At 37.4% G+C, this 20,149-nt stretch overlaps 1 protein-coding gene across 1 annotated transcript in view; it reads right to left on the reverse strand.

Annotated features, from left to right (window-relative positions):
* Positions 1 to 20,149, reverse strand: part of GPR158 (G protein-coupled receptor 158) — a 367,685-nt gene that overhangs the window by 154,930 nt on the left and 192,606 nt on the right. Inside the window, exon 4 of the mRNA XM_070500965.1 lies at positions 2,059 to 2,282. Coding sequence (XP_070357066.1) covers positions 2,059 to 2,282 — 224 coding nt within the window. The remainder of the gene's footprint in view (positions 1 to 2,058; positions 2,283 to 20,149) is intronic.

The raw sequence follows: 20,149 nt of genomic DNA on the forward strand, positions 1-20,149 counted from the left end.
GATATAAAATTGATAAGTTATGTGGTTTTTGTTCTTTTAATTACTAGTGTGTAGAGAATATAATGAGAAGCTCATAAGGAGAACATCAATATTGCTCCAAAAGGCATCATTAGGTTTCTGCTTTATCCGAAGAAACGTCCAAAGACACACGAAAACTTTAAAAAGCAAAACTAAAGTCCACATGCTATAAATATGCAATCTCTTTACTGAAAATAGTTTATCGCTTTAGCAATTAATCCATTGCTTTTGATAATTGAAATCAGAAGAGAAAATTTCACCAATGTCACCTTTCCTCGATATATCAGATCTATGCTCACTGACTTTATTAAATTATTTCCTAAAACTATCCCCACTTGTCTTACATCACAGTCTGTGAAAACTGATTCTTCAAAACCTGACCATCTTAAAACTACATAATGTCTAATTTATCTATTCCAACTAGTTTGTGTCTACAGGAATGGCACCAAGTTACATGTAAAGGTATCTATTCTTATGATAGCCCCAGGAAGCAGCACTTCACATGAAGCTCTAGAGAAATTTGAATGGTTAATAACTTTGAAAATGTTAAATAACAGTAACGTAGATTAAGACATTGGTCTAGACAGAATCATCTCAGTTTTCTTAATATCCAATGAAATATTCTACTCATCATATATCACTAACTCCATTTAGCACACCAATCATTAATGATTAAAATCAATAAAAATTCATAAAGAACTATGTGCTATCCACTGTGTAAATGACTTACGTTACACAGAGAAATTTCAGAGCGGTTTATCAAATAGACCTTTCGAGTCTACCTGTTCTATCAGTGACAGGCTTTTAAGAAACCAAAATTCTATCAAGACAACAGTGGTTAGATATTTCCCAACTCCAGTTGCTGGCTACTTTACTATACATACAATTTAACACATTTTATTGCAAAAGAAAGACAAGTACTAGTTAAATAAACAGCAATCTGCCTATTTGCACTTTCTTGCTGACTTAAAGGTTGATTTTAATCTGTGTTGCATGCTTCTGTTAATGAAACTGTCTATTTAAAATAACTACTAAAGGGTATAACACTAATATAATGGACACAGGCTCCTAGAATCTCAGCAGAGGTCTGCTGTTCTGGTTGTTTAATGTTAATTCGGGCCTTTGTAAGAGATGCCATTCACAGATAGTTGTTTTCCTTTTATAATTTCTAATGGGAACACTTTATACTCGCAATGAGCTCTGTAATCTAAACCAATCTGCACAACTTTGCTGCTATGAAGGGGTCATTTGAATTTAGAAAAGGTGGAAACCTGAGCCTTTGTTTTCTTTCCAATGGCACAAATAAGTTTCCACAAGCAACAGAACCACAATTCTGACACAACACTGGCTACATTTAATTAACTGGGTGACCAGCTGAAGACAGCTCCCCAGCAAGCTTTGCCCTGAACATTTTAGCATTTCGTCCACCCCTGCCTGAGAAGCATACAAATGCTTCTACTACCCTTTGATTTCTCAGAACAGCACCCAAGGACGGGCACTCTCAAAAGCCATACAAGTTCTTTGCAGGATCACTATTATCCTGGGATACTGATGTAAGACCAAATATAAGGTCAGGAATAAATTCATTCTTCAAAGTATAATGTGCTCAAAAATAGTCAAGTCCCTTTACTATCTTCAAATATGGCTAGGAGAAATGAAAATGAAATATAACAAACATCACAAAGCTTTCTAGATATGAAAAATTAACAATATATTGTATGGGCAGATTAAGTTCTCCCAGAGGCCAAAGGGATGATGTAAAAGACAGTCCTTCAGGGCAATGAAGTATTCAAGCTCCAGGCTAAATAGGGAGAAACACTCCGTAGAAGAAAATGTTATGATAAAGTTTCATATTTTTAATCCCAATTTCTCCTGGGAAGCTAAAGAACATAACTTTTATACTCAAGTCCAATCATATTACAGAAAGACTTCTGCTTAATAGAGAAGCAAATGAGACTTGGAAAAACTCTATTTGCTTAAAAAAAGAAGAGGTCACTTCAGAATAAAAAGGAAGATCATGACCAGGGTACCTGGGTTTACCTTTGCTTTGCGAAAGTGGTAGACTACCAGCATGCTAGCGAAGTCGAGCAGCATACACAGGGCTTGGAAGGAGATGATAGCGAGTCGCAAGTACTTATCCTCCTGGACAAAGCAGGGGCTGTCATCAGCACAGTAGGGGCAGCCTTCCCTGCAGGGTAGGCAGACAAGGGCTTCTTCTGACAGGTCTTTTGCACCTCCTGCAAAATGGTGATCCGGACCCCTTCCTGAAAGTTCCAAATAAAACCAGTGTCATTGCACCTCTGAGATAGGTGAGACAGTACAGAGTCAAAATACATCCCCACCTTTTCATTCCTTTTCCTTTTTGTTAAAGACCTTTTGTCAACCTTCTTGCTAGGGGAGAGTCACTTTGCCTTGAGACTCAAACAAAATTCTTTTAACCCCTTTGGTTTTAAAAAGTTGTCATTCAGAATAATTGAAAAAAATTAGCAAAAATAGAAATAAAACCCCTCAAAAGCAGGGAACAGTTTTTTAAGTCTTTTATTTCATTATCCACCACTCACCAACTGATACTCCCTATGTCACAGATCATATTTCATGAATATTTGTTAAAGAATCAATCAGAAGGAAGGATAACAAAGTCCTGTATTTCCCGTACCAAGTAAATATATACAACACTTTTGGAACTTCTTGACCTAGATGGCACGGAATCCAAAATAAGGCTTTGATTGCTCCTTAATTCAACAGGGATCTCATGTACCAAGTTCATTAGGTCTAAATTGGATAAAATGGTACTTAATCGACAGTTGTTCAGTGTGCAACTGCCTAATGATGGTACATCCTTTGCCCAGAGTACAATCCATACTTACAGGCTATCATGTAATTTCCCACTTTGCATACCCCTAGGACATTTCAACACTATTAACCAACTGCTGCTATTGATCGTCCCTTTAATTTTAGATTCTTCTGTCTCAGTTATCAAACTTAACTTAGCTCTGAAGCCCAATAGGTAAAGATTCTCTTCAATTGTTGAGTTGAGTTTAGCATTGACAAATATCCAATTAATAACATATACTAAAAAAACCCATTTCTAACTCTTACCTCAATATGAAAGACATTAGTGAATATATAACCAGTTTAATATACAACACAACCACACGGTTCAGAATGTAACACAACCTTGATTGATTGAGGAATTCTGGAAAGAGGCTGCTCTGGTTAACAGCATTTTTTTTCCTTTTTTTTTTAAAAAGATTGGCACCTGAGCTAACAACTGTTGCCAATCTTCTTTTTTTTCCTGCTTTTTTCCCCCAAGTCCCCCCAGTACACAGTTGTATATTTTTTTTAGTTGTGGGTCCTTCTAGTTGTAGCATGTGGGACGCTGCCTCAGCATGGCCTGATGAGTGGCGCCTTGTCCCCGCCCAGGAGTCGAACCAGTAAAACCCTGGGCCACTGAAGTGGAGCGTGCGAACTTAACCACTCAGCCACAGGGCTGGCCCCTGGTTAACAGCATTTTAGTAACACAAAGTTTAACAGAAAGTGTTTATTACTTTCAACTCTTTTGGTCCAGGTTCACAATCTTTCTAAAATGTATTTATTTGCTTTCCTTCCTTACTAAACACAATAGACAACTCACTTGACCATGTGAGTCTTAGCTTACTTATGTATGAAATGTGAATTGCTGTGGAGATTAAATCAGATAATGTATATAAATCACATGCCTAGCTTTCTCATCTTCTTCAAATATAGGAGATCCAAAGAGGAATTAGGAATCCATTGGCATCTTAAAGAAAAGTACTACTGCTCAAAAACATGGAAGTTTTTGTCAGAGAAAGAACCTACAGAGAGCTCTGGGACTAGATAAGTAATAATGATTAGGGAATGCAAAGAGGAAGAAGCCAGACAGGTAGAAGTTTTTATAATGTCATTAAAGAAAACTGGCATTTACTGGAACATGCTAGAATATGATCAAAGATGATGACTGAGGAAAGGCTATGAAGTTTAATGATTACTTTTCCTTTATTGACCTTTAAGACAGTAGTTTCCAAAGAGCGGTAGAGATTCAAATTAGGTTGTCAGGGCTTAAGAAATAAATATGTAATAAAATAGAATATTATATCAATAAATGTTCCATTGAATGAAAAAGCAAGAAAAGCTCATGGTTAACAGAAAAAATGATGGAGAAGAAAGATTTGTGTTTTGTGTTTTGTTTTCCTCTACTACAGGTGAGATATGAACATAACTGTAGTCAGCAAAGGGAGGCATTGGAAATTAAGGAAAGATATCAGCAGACTAGTAAAGAAGGGACTTGAGAAGTTGGACTGGATGTAATTAAGAGCATAATTGGAGAAATTAACTCTAAGAATAATTGATGTCTCTTCTTCTAACATTGGAAAGAAGCAGAAGTGGATTAAAGATTTTTTTAAAGGATTTTTTTTATACAGGGGAGGAATCAATTTGAAGTAGAGAAGAATGAAAAAGTGAAAGTCAATCTTGCAAAGTCTTTTACTTCTCAACAACTCAGGTAAGAAGATGTGTTGAGAATGAAGGCCAGTTTTGAAAGTGAACACATGAAAGATTAAGGCAGCAATATGATACAAGACGACTAGTAGGATTACTTGGCAGGAAAAGAATCCAGTTAGGGTAAGATGGTATGGTCAAACAAATAGTCAAGATAGTTGTTTGATTTTCTATAATTATCAATAACATAGAAACAAATGGGGAGGATAGAGCAGTTGAGGAGAGAGAATAGAGAAAGAGGATTGTGAGCACGGCATTGCAGGAAAAGAGAGAACGCCAATACAAGGCTGTGTAATGGCGCTGCGGCCTTCACTCCCTCAGGGTAGCCGGTGCTCAGTCCTCCACCACTTGGGAGGTCCCCAAGTCTGAGTCAATTTAAGGGATTAAAGAGGGAAACATTTCTCCATCATCAACCTTACTCATTGATCAAGAGTGGTCTCTAGAGTCATTAACTCCGGTACATTTCTGGGTTATACACTCATTAATCCAGAGCAGGTTCCTGCATCCTGTGTCATGACTTCAGCGGTGCTTGTAGCAGAACAGAATTAGAAGTATGGTACGAGGTTCCCATCTGAGGAAAGGCACAATACAACTGCACTCATGCCAAGCTGTCCAAAGCTTTCAGTCACAGAGTGGCTAGAGTAAGGGTGGAGCCAAGTGGCATTTGAAGGGATGAAAAACAGGTATGTAAGATGGGCACAAACTTGAGGAATGAGAGTGCACACAAGTCAAATGCTAAGAAGTATGAAAGCCTAGGATACTAAGAAAACAATGTATTCATTAACACTTTAGCACAAACTGGATAGTCATATAAGGGAAGTCAGAAAGGGTCACTGTACTGAATAAGATAAAGAAAGCTGTCAAGGATTCAGATGGTCTGATGAGGGTGACAAAAACGGCAGGAGCTCTAAGATCAGATTTGGGAGACAGAGGTCAGGATTTCCGCTTCTGGCCAAGATGGAAGAATAGGGATTGAGTTTACTTTTCCATCAGAAACAATGAAAAAAATGGACAAAATATTAAAAAGTAATGGTTTTATAGACACTGGACATCTGGCAGTAAAGGACAGTGATTCCTAATAAGTGCAAACACTCCTCAAACCAACCAAAGTACCACAAACAGAGTCACAAAAAAAGTTAAACTAGTAAAGAAAAAGTATTTACAGAGGATCTTTGTTTTGTGAAACAGTCCTTCTTAACCCAATCTTTGCTTTCTTGGTTGAGCTAAATAGGCAGACATTTCTCATTGGTTTAAGAAGCTCCTGGCTGCCTATAAGCCAAGCAGTAGACACTATTTATGTACAATGCAAATTAAACTTGAAATTTCACTCATATCTGCAGAGGTATAACTCTCCAGATGGTATTTAGCACTTTGGATCCTTCAAACCTGAGAAATACTACAGTATCGTAACTGCTTTCACTATTTGAGCTTGTTAAGTTTTGTAACATATGACCACGGAAAGCAGTTGCCATGATACTTTAGCTACATTTGACAAGTCCTTCAGCTTTGTAAAATTTTCAATCATTTTTAACCAAACAAAACTGGGGTATTCCTCTTTGCTTAGAACCAAATCTATGGTCCACTTCCAGTAAATGTAGAAAACCTAATCTTATCCCTTGACTTTTTTCATGACCATTATTTTACTTTTGCCAGGTTTCCTCCTATTTAATTGCTATTCGGTTGCATAGTATATATTTCTGTAAGGCGTTCCAAATCATCTTTGGAATGAGGTACGAGATAGAAAGACCTGGGAGAATACAGCATCTGACAGAAACAAATTATTATTCAATTCAACAACTGTTTCCTGAGTGTCCAATTACATGTCAGGCACTGTTTCAGTGGGATAAATCAGTGAACAAAACAGACAAAGATCTCTGTGCCTGTAGAATTTATGTTCTGCTGGTGGAAACAGATACAACCGATCAATGTAATAGGTAAATCATATCATATGTTAAAACTGAGAAGTGCCAAGAGGAAAAATAGGGGTGTGAGCTGCTAGGGGTGGGAGCTGCAATTATAAATAAAGGGGTTAGGGTAGAGCTCATCCTAAAGGTGATATCTGAGCAAAGATATGTAGCAGGTAAGGAAGTCAGCCATTCTGACTTATGAGTGAAGAGAATTCCAGGCAGAGGAGACAGCTCATACAAAGGTCCTGAGGTGGCAGCAACCTGGCATATTTGAGGACATGCAAAGAGGTTAGCGTGTCTAGAGTGGATTGAGTGTGGGGCAGTTGGGGAAGATGAAGTCAGAGAACTAATAAGGGCCAGATCATAAAGGGCTCTGCGGGCCAGTGTGGGGACTTGGATCCTACCCCCAGTAAAACAGAGAGCCGTGGCAGGGTTTTGAGCAGGGGAGTGACGTGACATGCCTTATGTCATTAAGGGATTACTTTGGTTGTGTAGAGAATATACCGCAGGGGATAAGGGTAGGAGCAGGGAGACTAGTGAGGAGCTATTGCAGTAACCCACGTGAGACTTGACAGTGCGTGGGACCACAGCATAACAGTCAAAAACGGCTAAATTTAGGTATAATTTGAAGGTAGAGTTGACAGGATTTTCTGATGAGTTCTCTATAGAATGAGAGAGAAAGAAAAGAGTCAAGGACGACTCCTATGTGTTTGATAGGAACAAGTGGAAGGATCAAGTTACTATCAACCGAGATGGGGAAGAGAAGTTTTTGGAGAAGATCGTAAGTTCAAGTTCAGTTTGATCATTTCAGTTTGAGGATGTCTACTAAGTGATGATGGCAAATAGGCATCTTGATATGCAAGTCTGGAGTTTGGAAGAAAGGCCTGCACTGAAGATAAAGATATAAAGGTCATGGGCACTTAGATAGCATTTAGAATCACGAGACTGGATCAGATCACCAAGAGAATGAGTGTAGATAGGGAAGACTCCAAGGGCCAATATTAATTCCAATCAAAATCCTTAATCACAAGAAAGTTTTCCTGGCTATGACTGATTTTTTTTTTTTTAAAGATTGGCACCTGAGCTAACAACTGTTGCCAATCTTCTTTTTTTTTTTTCTTTTTTTCCTCCCCGAATCCCCCTCAGTACATAGTTGTATATTTTAGTTGTGGGTCTTTCTAGTTGTGGGATGCTGCCTCAACACAGCCTGATGAGCGATGCCAAGTCCGCGCCCAGGATCTGAACCAGTGTAACCCTGGGCCGCTGCAGCGGAGCGTGCAAACTTAACCACTCGGCCATGGGGTTGGCCCTATGACTGATGGTTTTAAAGAGTATTGCATTATTTCTTTGCATAGCTGCAAATGCAAAAAGGTTTAACAGAAAAGCAAGCAAGCAACCAACAAACATTTTCTCTGTATTTTTAAATGTGACTAACCACTATCAAAGAGCTAAAGCTGCTGTCTTGGTTCGGGTCCCCCAAAAGCAGAGCCTGAGATAAGAACCTGGATATAGATTTGGGAGGTGATTCCCAAAAACAGGAGTGAAGGATGAAGCAGAGTGAGACAGGGAAGAAAAGGCAATAAAAAGTACATTAATGAGTTGGATATCACTGCAGGCAATACGGGCTCAACCTTCCTGGGAGCTCTCTAAAACATACAATCTGTCTCTCCAAAGGATGGGAGGCTGGACCATATGCAGCAACTACCAATCCCATTGGTTGATAGTTGTTCCCAGGGGACTTCAATTTCTCCACGCTCCTGGACAAGGGCTGAGCAAACTTAGAGAGCTTCCGAGAAAGCTTGAGGCAGAAAAGGAAAGACATTCTCAAGGCACTTGAGGTGACAAACCAGCAGCATGCCCAGCAGCTATCATAGTGGCTAAAATCTGAAGTGTGTCAAAAGTATGTGATGCAGGACACAAAAAAATTTATGATACCTTCTAAGTTCCAAAATCGGCTGTTTCTGGCACCACTCAGCACACAGTTTGAATGGTGCCCCCTAGATTTGAACAACATGCTAACCATATGCTGGACACAGAGAGGTGAACAAGCCTGAGACCTGGTAGGTCACACAGATGACTCTAGTTATGTTAAGTACTTTCCTATACATTCACAAAGCAACGTACTTTGTAGTAGTGGTTCATCCTTGCCTGTGGTCCTTTTCTTTCCTTTATATTACTATGCTCCATCAATTTGTTAAAGATAACAAGAACACTATTGCATTTATTTTTTTATTTTTTAAGGAAGATCAGCCCTGAGCTAACATCTGCAGCCAATCCTCTTCTTTTTGCTGAGGAAGACTGGCCCTTAGCTAACATCCATGCCCATCTTCTTCTACTTTATACGTGGGATGCCTACCATACCATGGCTTGCCAAGCGGTGCCATGTCTGCACCTGGGATCCGAACCGGCGAACCCCAGGTCCTGAAGCGGCACATGCGCAATTAACCACTGTGCCACCAGGCCGGCCCCATAAACTATTGCATTTAAAGATAGAACCCCCTCCAGTTCACTTTTTGTTATGCAGATTGTAACCAAATCATAGTATGGTGACATACTCTAATCAGCTGGGTTAATCAAACTACCCGAATAGGGTTGTTAAGATCTGGAGGCCCAATAAGATTAACTTATGGCCAAAGGAACAACCTTAATTTCATGTTAGCAAAAAAAATAGCAAAACAGTTTCTCTCCTCAGATTTTGCCAAATTCAACAACTGATCCTTGTAGAGTATTGTAAAAGACCCATAAGACATTCCCTAACAGTCTAAACATTTGGGTTTAAGATCAGTTATTGTTTCCTCTCCATAAGACATATCCTAGGATAAAAAAAGAAAAAATTTTCTTCTGCAATTGAAAATGGAGTACATTCTTTCTGAAATTTATTTTGTGTGTATTAAACTGATATAACTGACAAAAAATTAGGCTCTCTTCTTTCCTTCTTTCCCTTACTGTAAAATCTCGTGCCTAAATCAGACTTAGATATATCATTTCTGCATTATGATAGAAAGATATATATTTCTTTTACTAAGCCAATTATGTTGCTCATGGATCTTTCCTAATTAGGCTCCCTCTACATTGATATATTTTGTTACTTATGTAAATCAAGGTTCTTTCATAGTGATCACAATTTCTCCCAATTCTTATTTACTGGGAAGACTGAGTTACTTGTCTACATTCAACCTATTGAAGCAGAGAATGGGAGGAAGAATTCAGGAAGCCACGAGTCTCAGACAGCCCTGTTGAATAGTCCATTCCTGCTGTCCAAAGCTGGACGTAATGCACCCACCCTGCCCCATTATTCTTCTCACCAACTTTTTATCCAGAGATCCACAACAACACAGAGAGCGTCTCATAACTCATCTACTCTTTGTTCCCTTCTCTTCCCGAGGCTCCAAGCCCTTGTGACTATCTTTATGTACTCTGCTTACTGCTAGAGTTCCAAAGATCTACATTCTGTACCCAAATAAACTATGAACGCTCTAAGAATAGAATAATGGTTTTATATCATTATTTTCCAACCTAGATTAAAATAACACAAGGCCCAGTATATTGGGCCATAAAATACAATCATGAGTGCAGGACATACAACAGAAAAAGCCCATGCAGTCCATTATCTTCCTCAGGTAGGACTGAAATAATAGTTAACAGCTATTATGTCTACTGAACTAGTAGCAGCTAGATAAAAGGTTGGAATTGACATAACTACAACCATTCTATATTTCTTGATATAAGTAATACTAAATTACATTGGTTAGATGAATGCTTCAATATTCACGGATAAGGGCAATTTGTTAGAGAATAAATCATGATCACATTTTATTCTCTGTGCTCTGAAGTATCACAAGATCAACTCACAAATGTCAACTAGTGAAGGGTGATCATGAGAAACTTGCTCTTTAATAATTAACGATGAAAAATCGTGAGGTTCTATAAGCAACACAAAGTGGTAAAACGGAGAAAAGGCAAAACTGAAAGTCAGAGATCTGATTTCTAAAGCTCAAAAAAAGCCAAGATTAAGCATAGAGCTTTCTACATTCAGTGTTCCCTGTAGAACTCAAAGCATGATTAAATAATCTTCTGGTTCCAAAAATATTTTATCAATTTATGCTGAATTTCTCTGTCCAGGACAAGGGAATATGTGCAGCTAAGAGAAATCATACTACCACTAAATAATAATAAGAGGCTTTTTGTTAATCTACTGAATGGAAACGTAAGTTTATAATGGTTTAAAATTTTACGTTTGTGTAGGACAAGGGCCATGATTTATATACTTCTTTATACACTCAGCACTAAACAGAATATTTTGTATATATTGGATACTCAGCAAATAATTGCTAATGATGCAAGTGCTCCCCAAAAGAATAAATTATCTGTAATAGAAATGTGTGGTTGAAAATAACATTCAACTCAATAAATCTTTCTTCATGCTCTCAAACCATGTGTACCTAAGAGTGTATTCAAAATGGTATTTTTCAAGATGCTAGATATAACCTGGAAAAATATGTTAAGAATATAAGTTATTACAGGTGTCTTTAGAACCTATAGGAAAATCTGTTTAGAAATCATCTTGGATGATAATTTGGTTTGGAAATTTCAGTTCTGAGCAACTTGAAACATCCTCTATGCACAGAATCCCAATCTGCTTTGCTAAAGCTTGAAAACGAAGATGATACTTGGAACTTTCAGATAAAAGAAATACTTCCTGAAGACAAGTGACAGAAAGAAAGAGCTATTAGCTTTGACAATAGCAGCTTTTCAGTTCATTATATGGGTGATCAAGTACGCTGCTTTGAGCAAAAATACAGAGAAGGACATTGGGAGAAGGTTACAGTGGCATCACAGGACGTCTGAGGAATCTAAAACATTCACCTGTAAACAAGGGCCTGGCAAGATAAATTGTGGCAATTTGGGAACAGTATGTTAAACCATTTGCTTACCTTAATTTTACTACATTGACATCAGAAACACACAAAACCTCTGGACATTTTTAATATAAGAATAATTTTATATTTACATAAATTAGTAAAAATATAAACTTTAGAATGTGTAAGTAAACCACTGTACATTTACTCAACGGAATTCTATGAGACTATTAAAATTATGTTCAAGAAACTATGTATGATATTTAAGATGAATACAATACCAAGTTGGTAGAAAGATCACATATACATTTATATAAAAACCATAAAATTAAAGAATTAAATGACCAATAAATTTTCAAATGGCTTTTTAAATTCTACTTTTCTATACATTCCCAAGTTTCTTTAATGAAAATGTAATATCTCTATAATAAAAATACAAATATTTTAAAACCCTTTCCCTCTAGATATCAATGAATACCAAGGTGAATTTTTGATCCAAATCCCAAAGACCTAATTAACCCATCAATGCAGCAATTATTGAAAAATTTCAGACATCTCAATTAAAACATAGATAATGTTCTGAAAAGTAGATTTTTGTAGCTTTTAATTTTGATATAATTTGAAATGTACAGAAAAGCTACAAGAATAGTACAAAGAAATCCCATATATTCTTTACCCAAATTCACTAATTATTTACATTCTACAGCATTCACTTTATCATTCATATTCTCTGGATAGAGAGATGTTTATAAATTTATATGCATACTATTTTTTCTGAACCATTTGAGAGCAACTTAGAGATACTGTGTCCCTTTACCCATAAAGACTTCAGTTTGTATGTCCTAGGAAAAAACCATTCTCATACAAAACCACATTGCAATTATCAAAGTTGGGAAATTTAATATTGATACAACATTTTTTATGAATAGTCTATATTAAAATTTCATCGATACTCAGAGTAACATCCTTTGTATCTATTTTTATCCATCCAGGATGAAATCCACGATCATGCATTTTATTTAGGTGTCATGTCTCATGTTTCTGATCTGGAGTGTGATTAAGACAATAAAGTATTTTTTCTAGTCTTCCAGAAAACTTTTCTGATCAGTTTGAGAATTTCGATGAGTTTCATTAAGGTTTTTGTTTCGCAAACAATGAATCAGAAAATTTTTAAGATTGTACCACATAGCAAACATACAACTGTTGAAAAATAAAATATATTAAATGCACATAAGTATTAAATTGTGTGCCTGTGTGTTACGATTGTACCACATAGCAAACATCCAGCTGTTGAAAAATAATGTATTCTAAATGCATACAATAAATATTAAATTATGTACCTGTAAGTTACTGTTGGCTACATTATTTTACATTGAATAGTAAAGTGCAATACTTTATTCTCCACCATTAAACCAGGAAATGGAGATGATTTCTTAATGAGTCCTTTCTTTTTTTTTCTTTAAAGATAGGCACCTTAGTTAACAACTGTTGCCAATCTTTTTTTTTTATTCTTCTCCCCAAAGCCCCCCAGTATATAGTCGTATATTCTAGTTGTGAGTGCCTCTGGTTGTGCTATGTGGGACACCGCCTCAGCATGGCCTGATGAGCGGTGCCATGTCGGCACCCAGGATCCAGACCGGTGAAACCCCAGGCCGCCTAAGCGGAGCGCCCAAACTTAAGCCCTAGGGGGGAGATCGGCCCCATGAATCCTTTATTTTTATGCTGTTCTTTTAAACTTTGCACTGCTTATTGCTATTCTAATACGATTAGAACAGTTAACACCATTAACAATGCTTTTAAAAATATTTCACCCCATTTGGGGATTTTTTAAAATCTTCTATTGAAATAAGTTAGACAATGCAAAACAACCAAAAAGAAAATGCAGAGATGCAGTTTTAAATAATTTGCCTAGACATCCTCTCACTTCAATAAATCTGAATTTCAGTTAATAGCATTGCCATTCCTTTCTAGCCAGACCTGTTTCCACGAAAAAGTTTAGCGAAGAATAAACTGCATTATTCATTAATGAAAAGTTGTCCTTACAAACAGTTAAGTATTAATATCTTAAACTCTTCCTTTCAGCAAGGAATATCATCCCTTTTCCTTTGAAGGGAACTGCAAATAGAATTAGAAGGTCACATTAGAAAACTTATGCAGCAAAATTCTATTTGAATGCCTACTGCCAAAAACAATCACATTGTGTGCACATTGAGAAATTTGGTCATCCACCACAAAAAGCCAAGTGGCAATTTCAGTCCTTGTTGAAGAAACACTAAAACTTTCCAGAAATTTTCTTAAAATATCAGTTTTTTGGTTTTCTGAACAGAAGATTCAACTAATAAATGAATTAAAGGGGCACTTTTCTCCTGCTTCTCCCATTTTTTTTGATAAAAAAATACATCTTTCTTAATCTCTCAGACTGATATTTCCTTGGAATAAATTATAGAAGTATCAAACTGACGGATCAAAATGTATGCCCATTTTTATGACTTGTGGCACATATTGTCAAAATGGGCCCCAGAAAGTTTTCTTCTCATATTTTACGGAAGAAAAATACCGAGTCTCTGATTTAGAAAAGAACGAGTTGAAGGAGGTAGATAGATTGAAGAAAATGTTATGTATTTCAGGTCTTCACAGTATAAACCTCACAGAGAAATATCACTGTAGCATTAAGGGTTTTGCTGATTAAGATTCTTAAGCACCCGTAGTATAAAACGGTGTTTTCACAAGAGGAAAAACATAGCATTTGGACATTTGCGTATCAGGATAGAAATCATGCCTACCCTTCAAGGGCAGTTAAACCTTAAAGCTCTTACCTCTGACATAAATTACTAATATTGGAAAGTGAGTTGTATTTTACTCAAGACTGCCCTCATTTGTCGTTTGTGGGTATTGCAATATGTTCTGAGAAGACATGAGGCTGTACTGAAAGCTTAGAATGCTCACTTATTTTACTTCTTTTTCTCCAGTTCCTAAAACAATGTCTGGCACATAGTCAGTGCTCGGTAATGTTTTTTGACAGATGGATTTTCAGACATACAAATCAATCAACAAACCAGTCAATCAAAGGTCCCTTCTTGGAGGTGTTGTGGCCCTCAGTGATAAGAACTGGTTCTGGCAGAGGAAGATAGAGCTTGGACCTTCTCAAATCCAGTCCCGTGTGCTTATACGTCACTACCCCCTCCTCCTTCCATTCCACAGGCGAGTGAGAAAAAGATGAGTCACAGATAATGAGCATAACTCAGCTGGAAGTAACAAAGAATTGAGTTGGACATCAAGAGTTCAGCATTAGCTCGAGGTAGGAATAATGCTCATCTGAAATCCTGATTAGGGTAAACATCTCCTTCCTTTCCATACACATATTTACTCTTTCATTGGAACTGAAGGGAACTTATTCATCAATCAATGTTTGGTATTATAATGCTGCAATGAGCCAACCACGGGAAGATATATTCACTTGTTATTTCATCTGTTTCAGATGATAAAGTAATGTGCCTCCAGTATTCAGCTTGATAAAATCACATCTGAAAATTAAGTGGAAAAGGTACCTGCACATGAGCAATGCATTCAGAAGATTTCTGTGAATATTTAGTTTAATATGTATAATATCCACAGGAGAGAAAGTCAGTAGACTGTGGTTATACTTAGACTGCTATCCACAACATTCCTATTGTTAGGACATGAATAGATATCTGCACATCCTAAAATCAGGTTTAGCTAATATACTTTCATATATTTACATCAGGAATGGCTAGCTGTAAAAATAAGTTCAAAATGAAGCCCAGTGCAAAAATTTAAAAATTTATATTCCCTCACTCTGAATAGAGTCAGAGTTCAATCTTGCCCTCTATTTCTTCACACTAACCCTACATCTTACACTCATTTTTCTATTGTCTCCTAGATTTTTATTTCTTATAAGTGACTTTAGTGGTATTTTTTTTTTCCTTTGCACAAAAATATCACCTTAGATAGATCTTAGAAAGATGCTGATATAAATTATAAAATTATTAAACACAAATGGATTTTTGGCCTATAGATAATTTACTCATTCCATCTCCACAACACCCAATAAGTCAGTACTATAAACAAAGGGCTAAATTCTCCATATTCACATTAATATAATAATCACTAAAAGTTTGGAGATACATTATTTCATTTACTCCTCACAACTTCCAAGGTGACAGAGTTCACTATTCCTCCTTTATGAATAAGGGAAGAGTCCTAGACTGTATGAGAAATGTGCCCAAATCTCCTTCCTGCTAGTAAGTGGGGACAAGATTCAAACCCATCTGTCTGACTCAAAGGCCAGCCCAATACAGACAGCCCACCAGATTAGAAATTGTTCCAAGTCAATTATTTGGAATTGTGAACAATTTCCTCTAGAAAAAACGCTATGGACTACTGCGAATCCTAGGATGAATATTAGGTGGGAAACTGAGTGTACGAGTTTTCTATTATTGCTGTAGCAAAGTACCACAAACTTGGCAACTTAAAACAACAAAAATTATATTGCTCCTTATATGAAACGTAATGTCGCTATATTCATTCTTGTATTTCTGTAGCTCAGAAGTCTGACGTGCGTCTCTCTGAGCTAAAGTCAAGGTGTCTGCAGGGCTGCACGTTTCTCTAGAGGATTTCGGGGAGACACCATTTCCTATCCTTTGCCAGCCTCCTGAGCCCACCTACAGACCCATTCATCCATCTTCAAGCCAGCAATGTAGCATTTCTCTGCCCCTTCTTGTGTCCTTACTTCTGTTGCTGACCACAGCCAGGAGAGGTTCTTTGCTTTTCAGGACTCATGTGATTATACTGGGCCTACCTGGACAATCCAGGACAATCTCCCCATCTCAAAGACCCCTATTTAATCACATCTTCATAGTCCCTTTTTGCCATATGAGCCACATGAGGTAACATATTCACAGGTTGTGAAAATTGGGACATGCACATCTTTGGGGGGGATGGTCACTATTCTGTTTACACAAGGTGCTGATATGTCAATGATTGATGGTCAAATTTCCCTGCCAGAGGTTTTTTAATATTTGGGGAAGATGATTGTCAACATAAGTGAATCTCTAATTAGCAGCCTGGTAATGTAAAATAATATAAATAAACAAAAATAATAAAATAAGGAAAAAATCCAATAAAGTAAAATTTCAGCTAGTAGGAGTGAAGGAAGATTTTTGGAGGAATGAGTATTATATCTCAGAGCAGGGCTCATTTTGAGGACAAACTGAACTAAAAAGTCTGGGACTTAGAAATATGTTTCTCTGCTGGAAAGTGGAGCAGATACTGAATAAAATGGGTGAAAATGGGTAGAATATTTGAGGAAAGGAGTAAGCAGAATAAACACAAGCTTCTAAATCATAATCATAGAAATAACATTTTTGAGCATTTAATACATGCCAACTACTACGATTAGAACTTTACATTCATTCCCTCATTTAATCCTTATAACAATTCTAGAAAGCGGGTGATGTTATCCCAATTTTATAGGACATAAATGCAGGTTAGGGAAGTTAAATAATTTAGCACAGTCCAAGTAAGTAGTAGTCAAAATTCAAACCTAAGTAAGATTTATTCCAAAGATCATGCTCTTACTTATTGTGTTAAACCATGGTAGAAATTCAGCTCTGAGTTTAGCAACCAGGGAAGTCCAACATGGGGTGGAGTGTGTCCCAATAGCTGAAAAGAACACAGTCAAAGATAAACAGCATAAATGCAATAGCCAACAGTCAAGGAGACTAGCAGCACTGAGAGCTCTTTCACTGGCAACTAACCCCATCTGCCGGACACATTTAGAGACTGGACTCCAATCCCTACAGACAGGACTAATGAAAAAAGATACGAAAATTGAAAATAGGGCAAAGGACTGAGACAAAAACATAAACCCAGGCAGTTAGATGGAGAATTTAGCTACTGCAACTGGAGTAAACTGCTTAGGACGAGGTTTCTACAAGGCAGCACAAGTAAACCAGACCACAAGGTATAAGTAAGACCAACGGCAGAAGTGATGATGCTGATATGAGAATGTGATGTTCAAGGTCATTTAATCTGTTCCAAGTTTGGGATTGGTACTAGACTGATACTAGTCCTACTCTGCAAAAGACAACTGTCTCCAGCTTTCCAACCACAAAATAGTGAAGGGAGAGGGAGTGTGAGAGACGAGCAGAACAAAAAAGATGTTCTTCCCAGAGATATGTTAGCCTTGCTTAACAGTTTTCTTCGAGCTCAGCATCCCTACATTGTAACTGCTTTCAAAGAGCTTCTCTTCTTTTTCTTTCAAGACTATACATTTTAAAAATATCTACTTTTCTGCCTTTTTCCCCCACAGCGTGAACAGCGCCAGAGTTGGCAAAGCAGAGAGGGTCATTTCTAGGTATGGGTCATTTGTAAGTTGGGTTTGTCTGCAAATGTACAAGAGCTGAAATCAACCCAAAAGACAAGAAATGTAAGACTGAAAGGTGGTAATGTGTCCACATAAAAGAGAAAAGAGGTTTCACTGAAGACAGAATTCATACTAAGATAAACGGATTTGAGAAGGATAAGCTTGTCATAAGCTTGTATTTCATCAACCTGGAAGTGAACAACCTGGATTTGAAGAGACAGTTATACATCAGTACTTGGTTATTCTGAAATTCTGCTACTGTCCAGATGTCAGATCCTATTAGCTCACATATGACCACCAATTTCAGAAGAGATGCCTGGAACACAGTCTCTGGGCTGTCAGCACAGTTTTAAATCATATCATTTGAACACATTCTTGTTGGTCTTTACAAGTCCTTTGTTTACTGTGGGCCTGGGTCTAAACAAAGATTTTAAATCGCTTCATATATTAGTAGGATTTTTAAGAGTCACGTTAACATTTTCTCTAAGAGATCAACACCACATCTTAGCTCTTCTCTCCAAATGGCATACAGGCTGTAACAGAGATGTGAGAATTTCAGGTCTTTTTCTCCACTTACAACTATAAATTAAGTGAATTTTATCTTTGAGGTACAACCTTTTCTGTTTTCTATATCCCATTTTCCCTATCAGGCAACTAATTTCCTCTCCTTGCCTCTAACTCCCAAGTATTCTTCCCAGTGCCCTTCTCAATGCCACACTGATTGTTATAGACTTATGCTGCCCCGTCTTCCTTCTGATCCATGCAGACTTCATTATCCAAAAGTTCTAGTTTCAAAAATTGGTTACCCTAATATCATAAAATACGAGAGACAAAGTGATAATGATCAATGGTCCTTAAGGATGATCTCCTTACGTATATCACTAATGTTTGTTTACATATGTGTGTATGTATGCGTATGTGTGTATGTATATAATTCATTTATTCATTCATTCATTCATTCACTTATTTAACTACATCTATGGACACATCCTATGCCAAGCACGGCGCTAGCAGTTTTACACGTTATCTCATTTTTGGGGTCTTCAATGCCTTCTTTACCTTTGGCCCCAGGGCTACACGTGGCCATTCCCCACTTCATGGATACCCTCTCAAGAACATACCAAAACAACTCCTCATACGAATTGCCTGGATATTATGATTAAGAATCTAATATATTAAAACACAGAGATATGTACTTTATACTTTAATAATAAACCAAAAATACAAAAAGTGTTTGGATAGTCTTTGGTAGATTACCCTGGTGAGTCATAACTCATATTCCTGGTCAGATTGTTGTATTCTTTCTTTAGGACCGGAGTGAATAATGTTGGATTTTCATGCAAACTGACAAGGCCAGCAGGAAAGAGATTTTGGGTCAAAGAGCACTTTACTGACTTCAAATTATAACATGTAGCTAGCTTTCTGCTCTGTCGTTAAGGAAGGTCAGTTCTGGTTAAGAATGTGCTGAGGTCAACCTGAATCACAGCTATGCCCAAATATAGATCATGTTTCTGAAAGCTGTGGCCTTTTTCCCATGGCTGCAGTGTGTACAACATAGGAGTTAGACTCATGCGGAGAAGCAGCTTTTTCTTAGAGAGAGTAGGTCCAGTGAAAAACATTGGCTTTTAAAATAAGGAAGAAAGTAGGAGTGTGCAAATTAAATAAAGATAAGTTGTTAAAGGTTAACTAGTCTCTCCTGGCGGTGTTATAAGCAAATGGCACAGTCATTCTCTGGTTGTACAATATTTAGATATTTTATTTCAGTCACATAGTGGGAGCTGAGAACAAATGTGGGTAAACCAGATACAAAATACCTTCACAGAACATAAGCTAAAACCTATTCCCTTGATCCTTCAGTGTTGAATCATATGTTATGCTTGGACCACAAACATGAAGAATGCCAAAGTGGCTCTGGTATTGCGGTGGTTGGTACACCCAGGGAAAAGCATCCTCATCCTGAAAACAGCTTATCATCATTGCTATTGTATTAGTTTTCTATTGCTGCATAATAAGTTACTGGAGACGTAGGGCTTAATACAGCTACTTATGATTTCCCAATTTCTGCTAATCAGAAGTCTGGGCACAGTGAAACTGGGTTCTCTGCTCAGGGTCTCACCGGACTAAAATCAAGGTTTTGGCCAGGCTGCATTCTTATCTGGAGCTCAGGGTCCTCTTCCAAGTGTTTTCAGGCTGTTGGAAGAGTTTGGTTCCTTGCAGTTGTAAAACTGAGGCCCCTGTTTTCCTGCTGGCTGCTTTTAGTTCTTAGCTCTTAGGGGCCACTCTCAGGTCCTAGCCATGTAGCCGTCTTACAACAAGGTAGTTTACTCCTTCAAAGCCAGCACGAGAATCTCTTTCCAGTCTGCTACTACGGGAAGGAGTCTTATTTAATGTAATGTAATCACAGGAATGCCTATACCATCATCTTTGCTATATAACATAGCACACACAAGGGAGTGACCACT

This window comes from Equus asinus, chromosome 29 (genome assembly GCF_041296235.1).
Source record: "Equus asinus isolate D_3611 breed Donkey chromosome 29, EquAss-T2T_v2, whole genome shotgun sequence".
Taxonomy (NCBI): domain Eukaryota; kingdom Metazoa; phylum Chordata; class Mammalia; order Perissodactyla; family Equidae; genus Equus; species Equus asinus.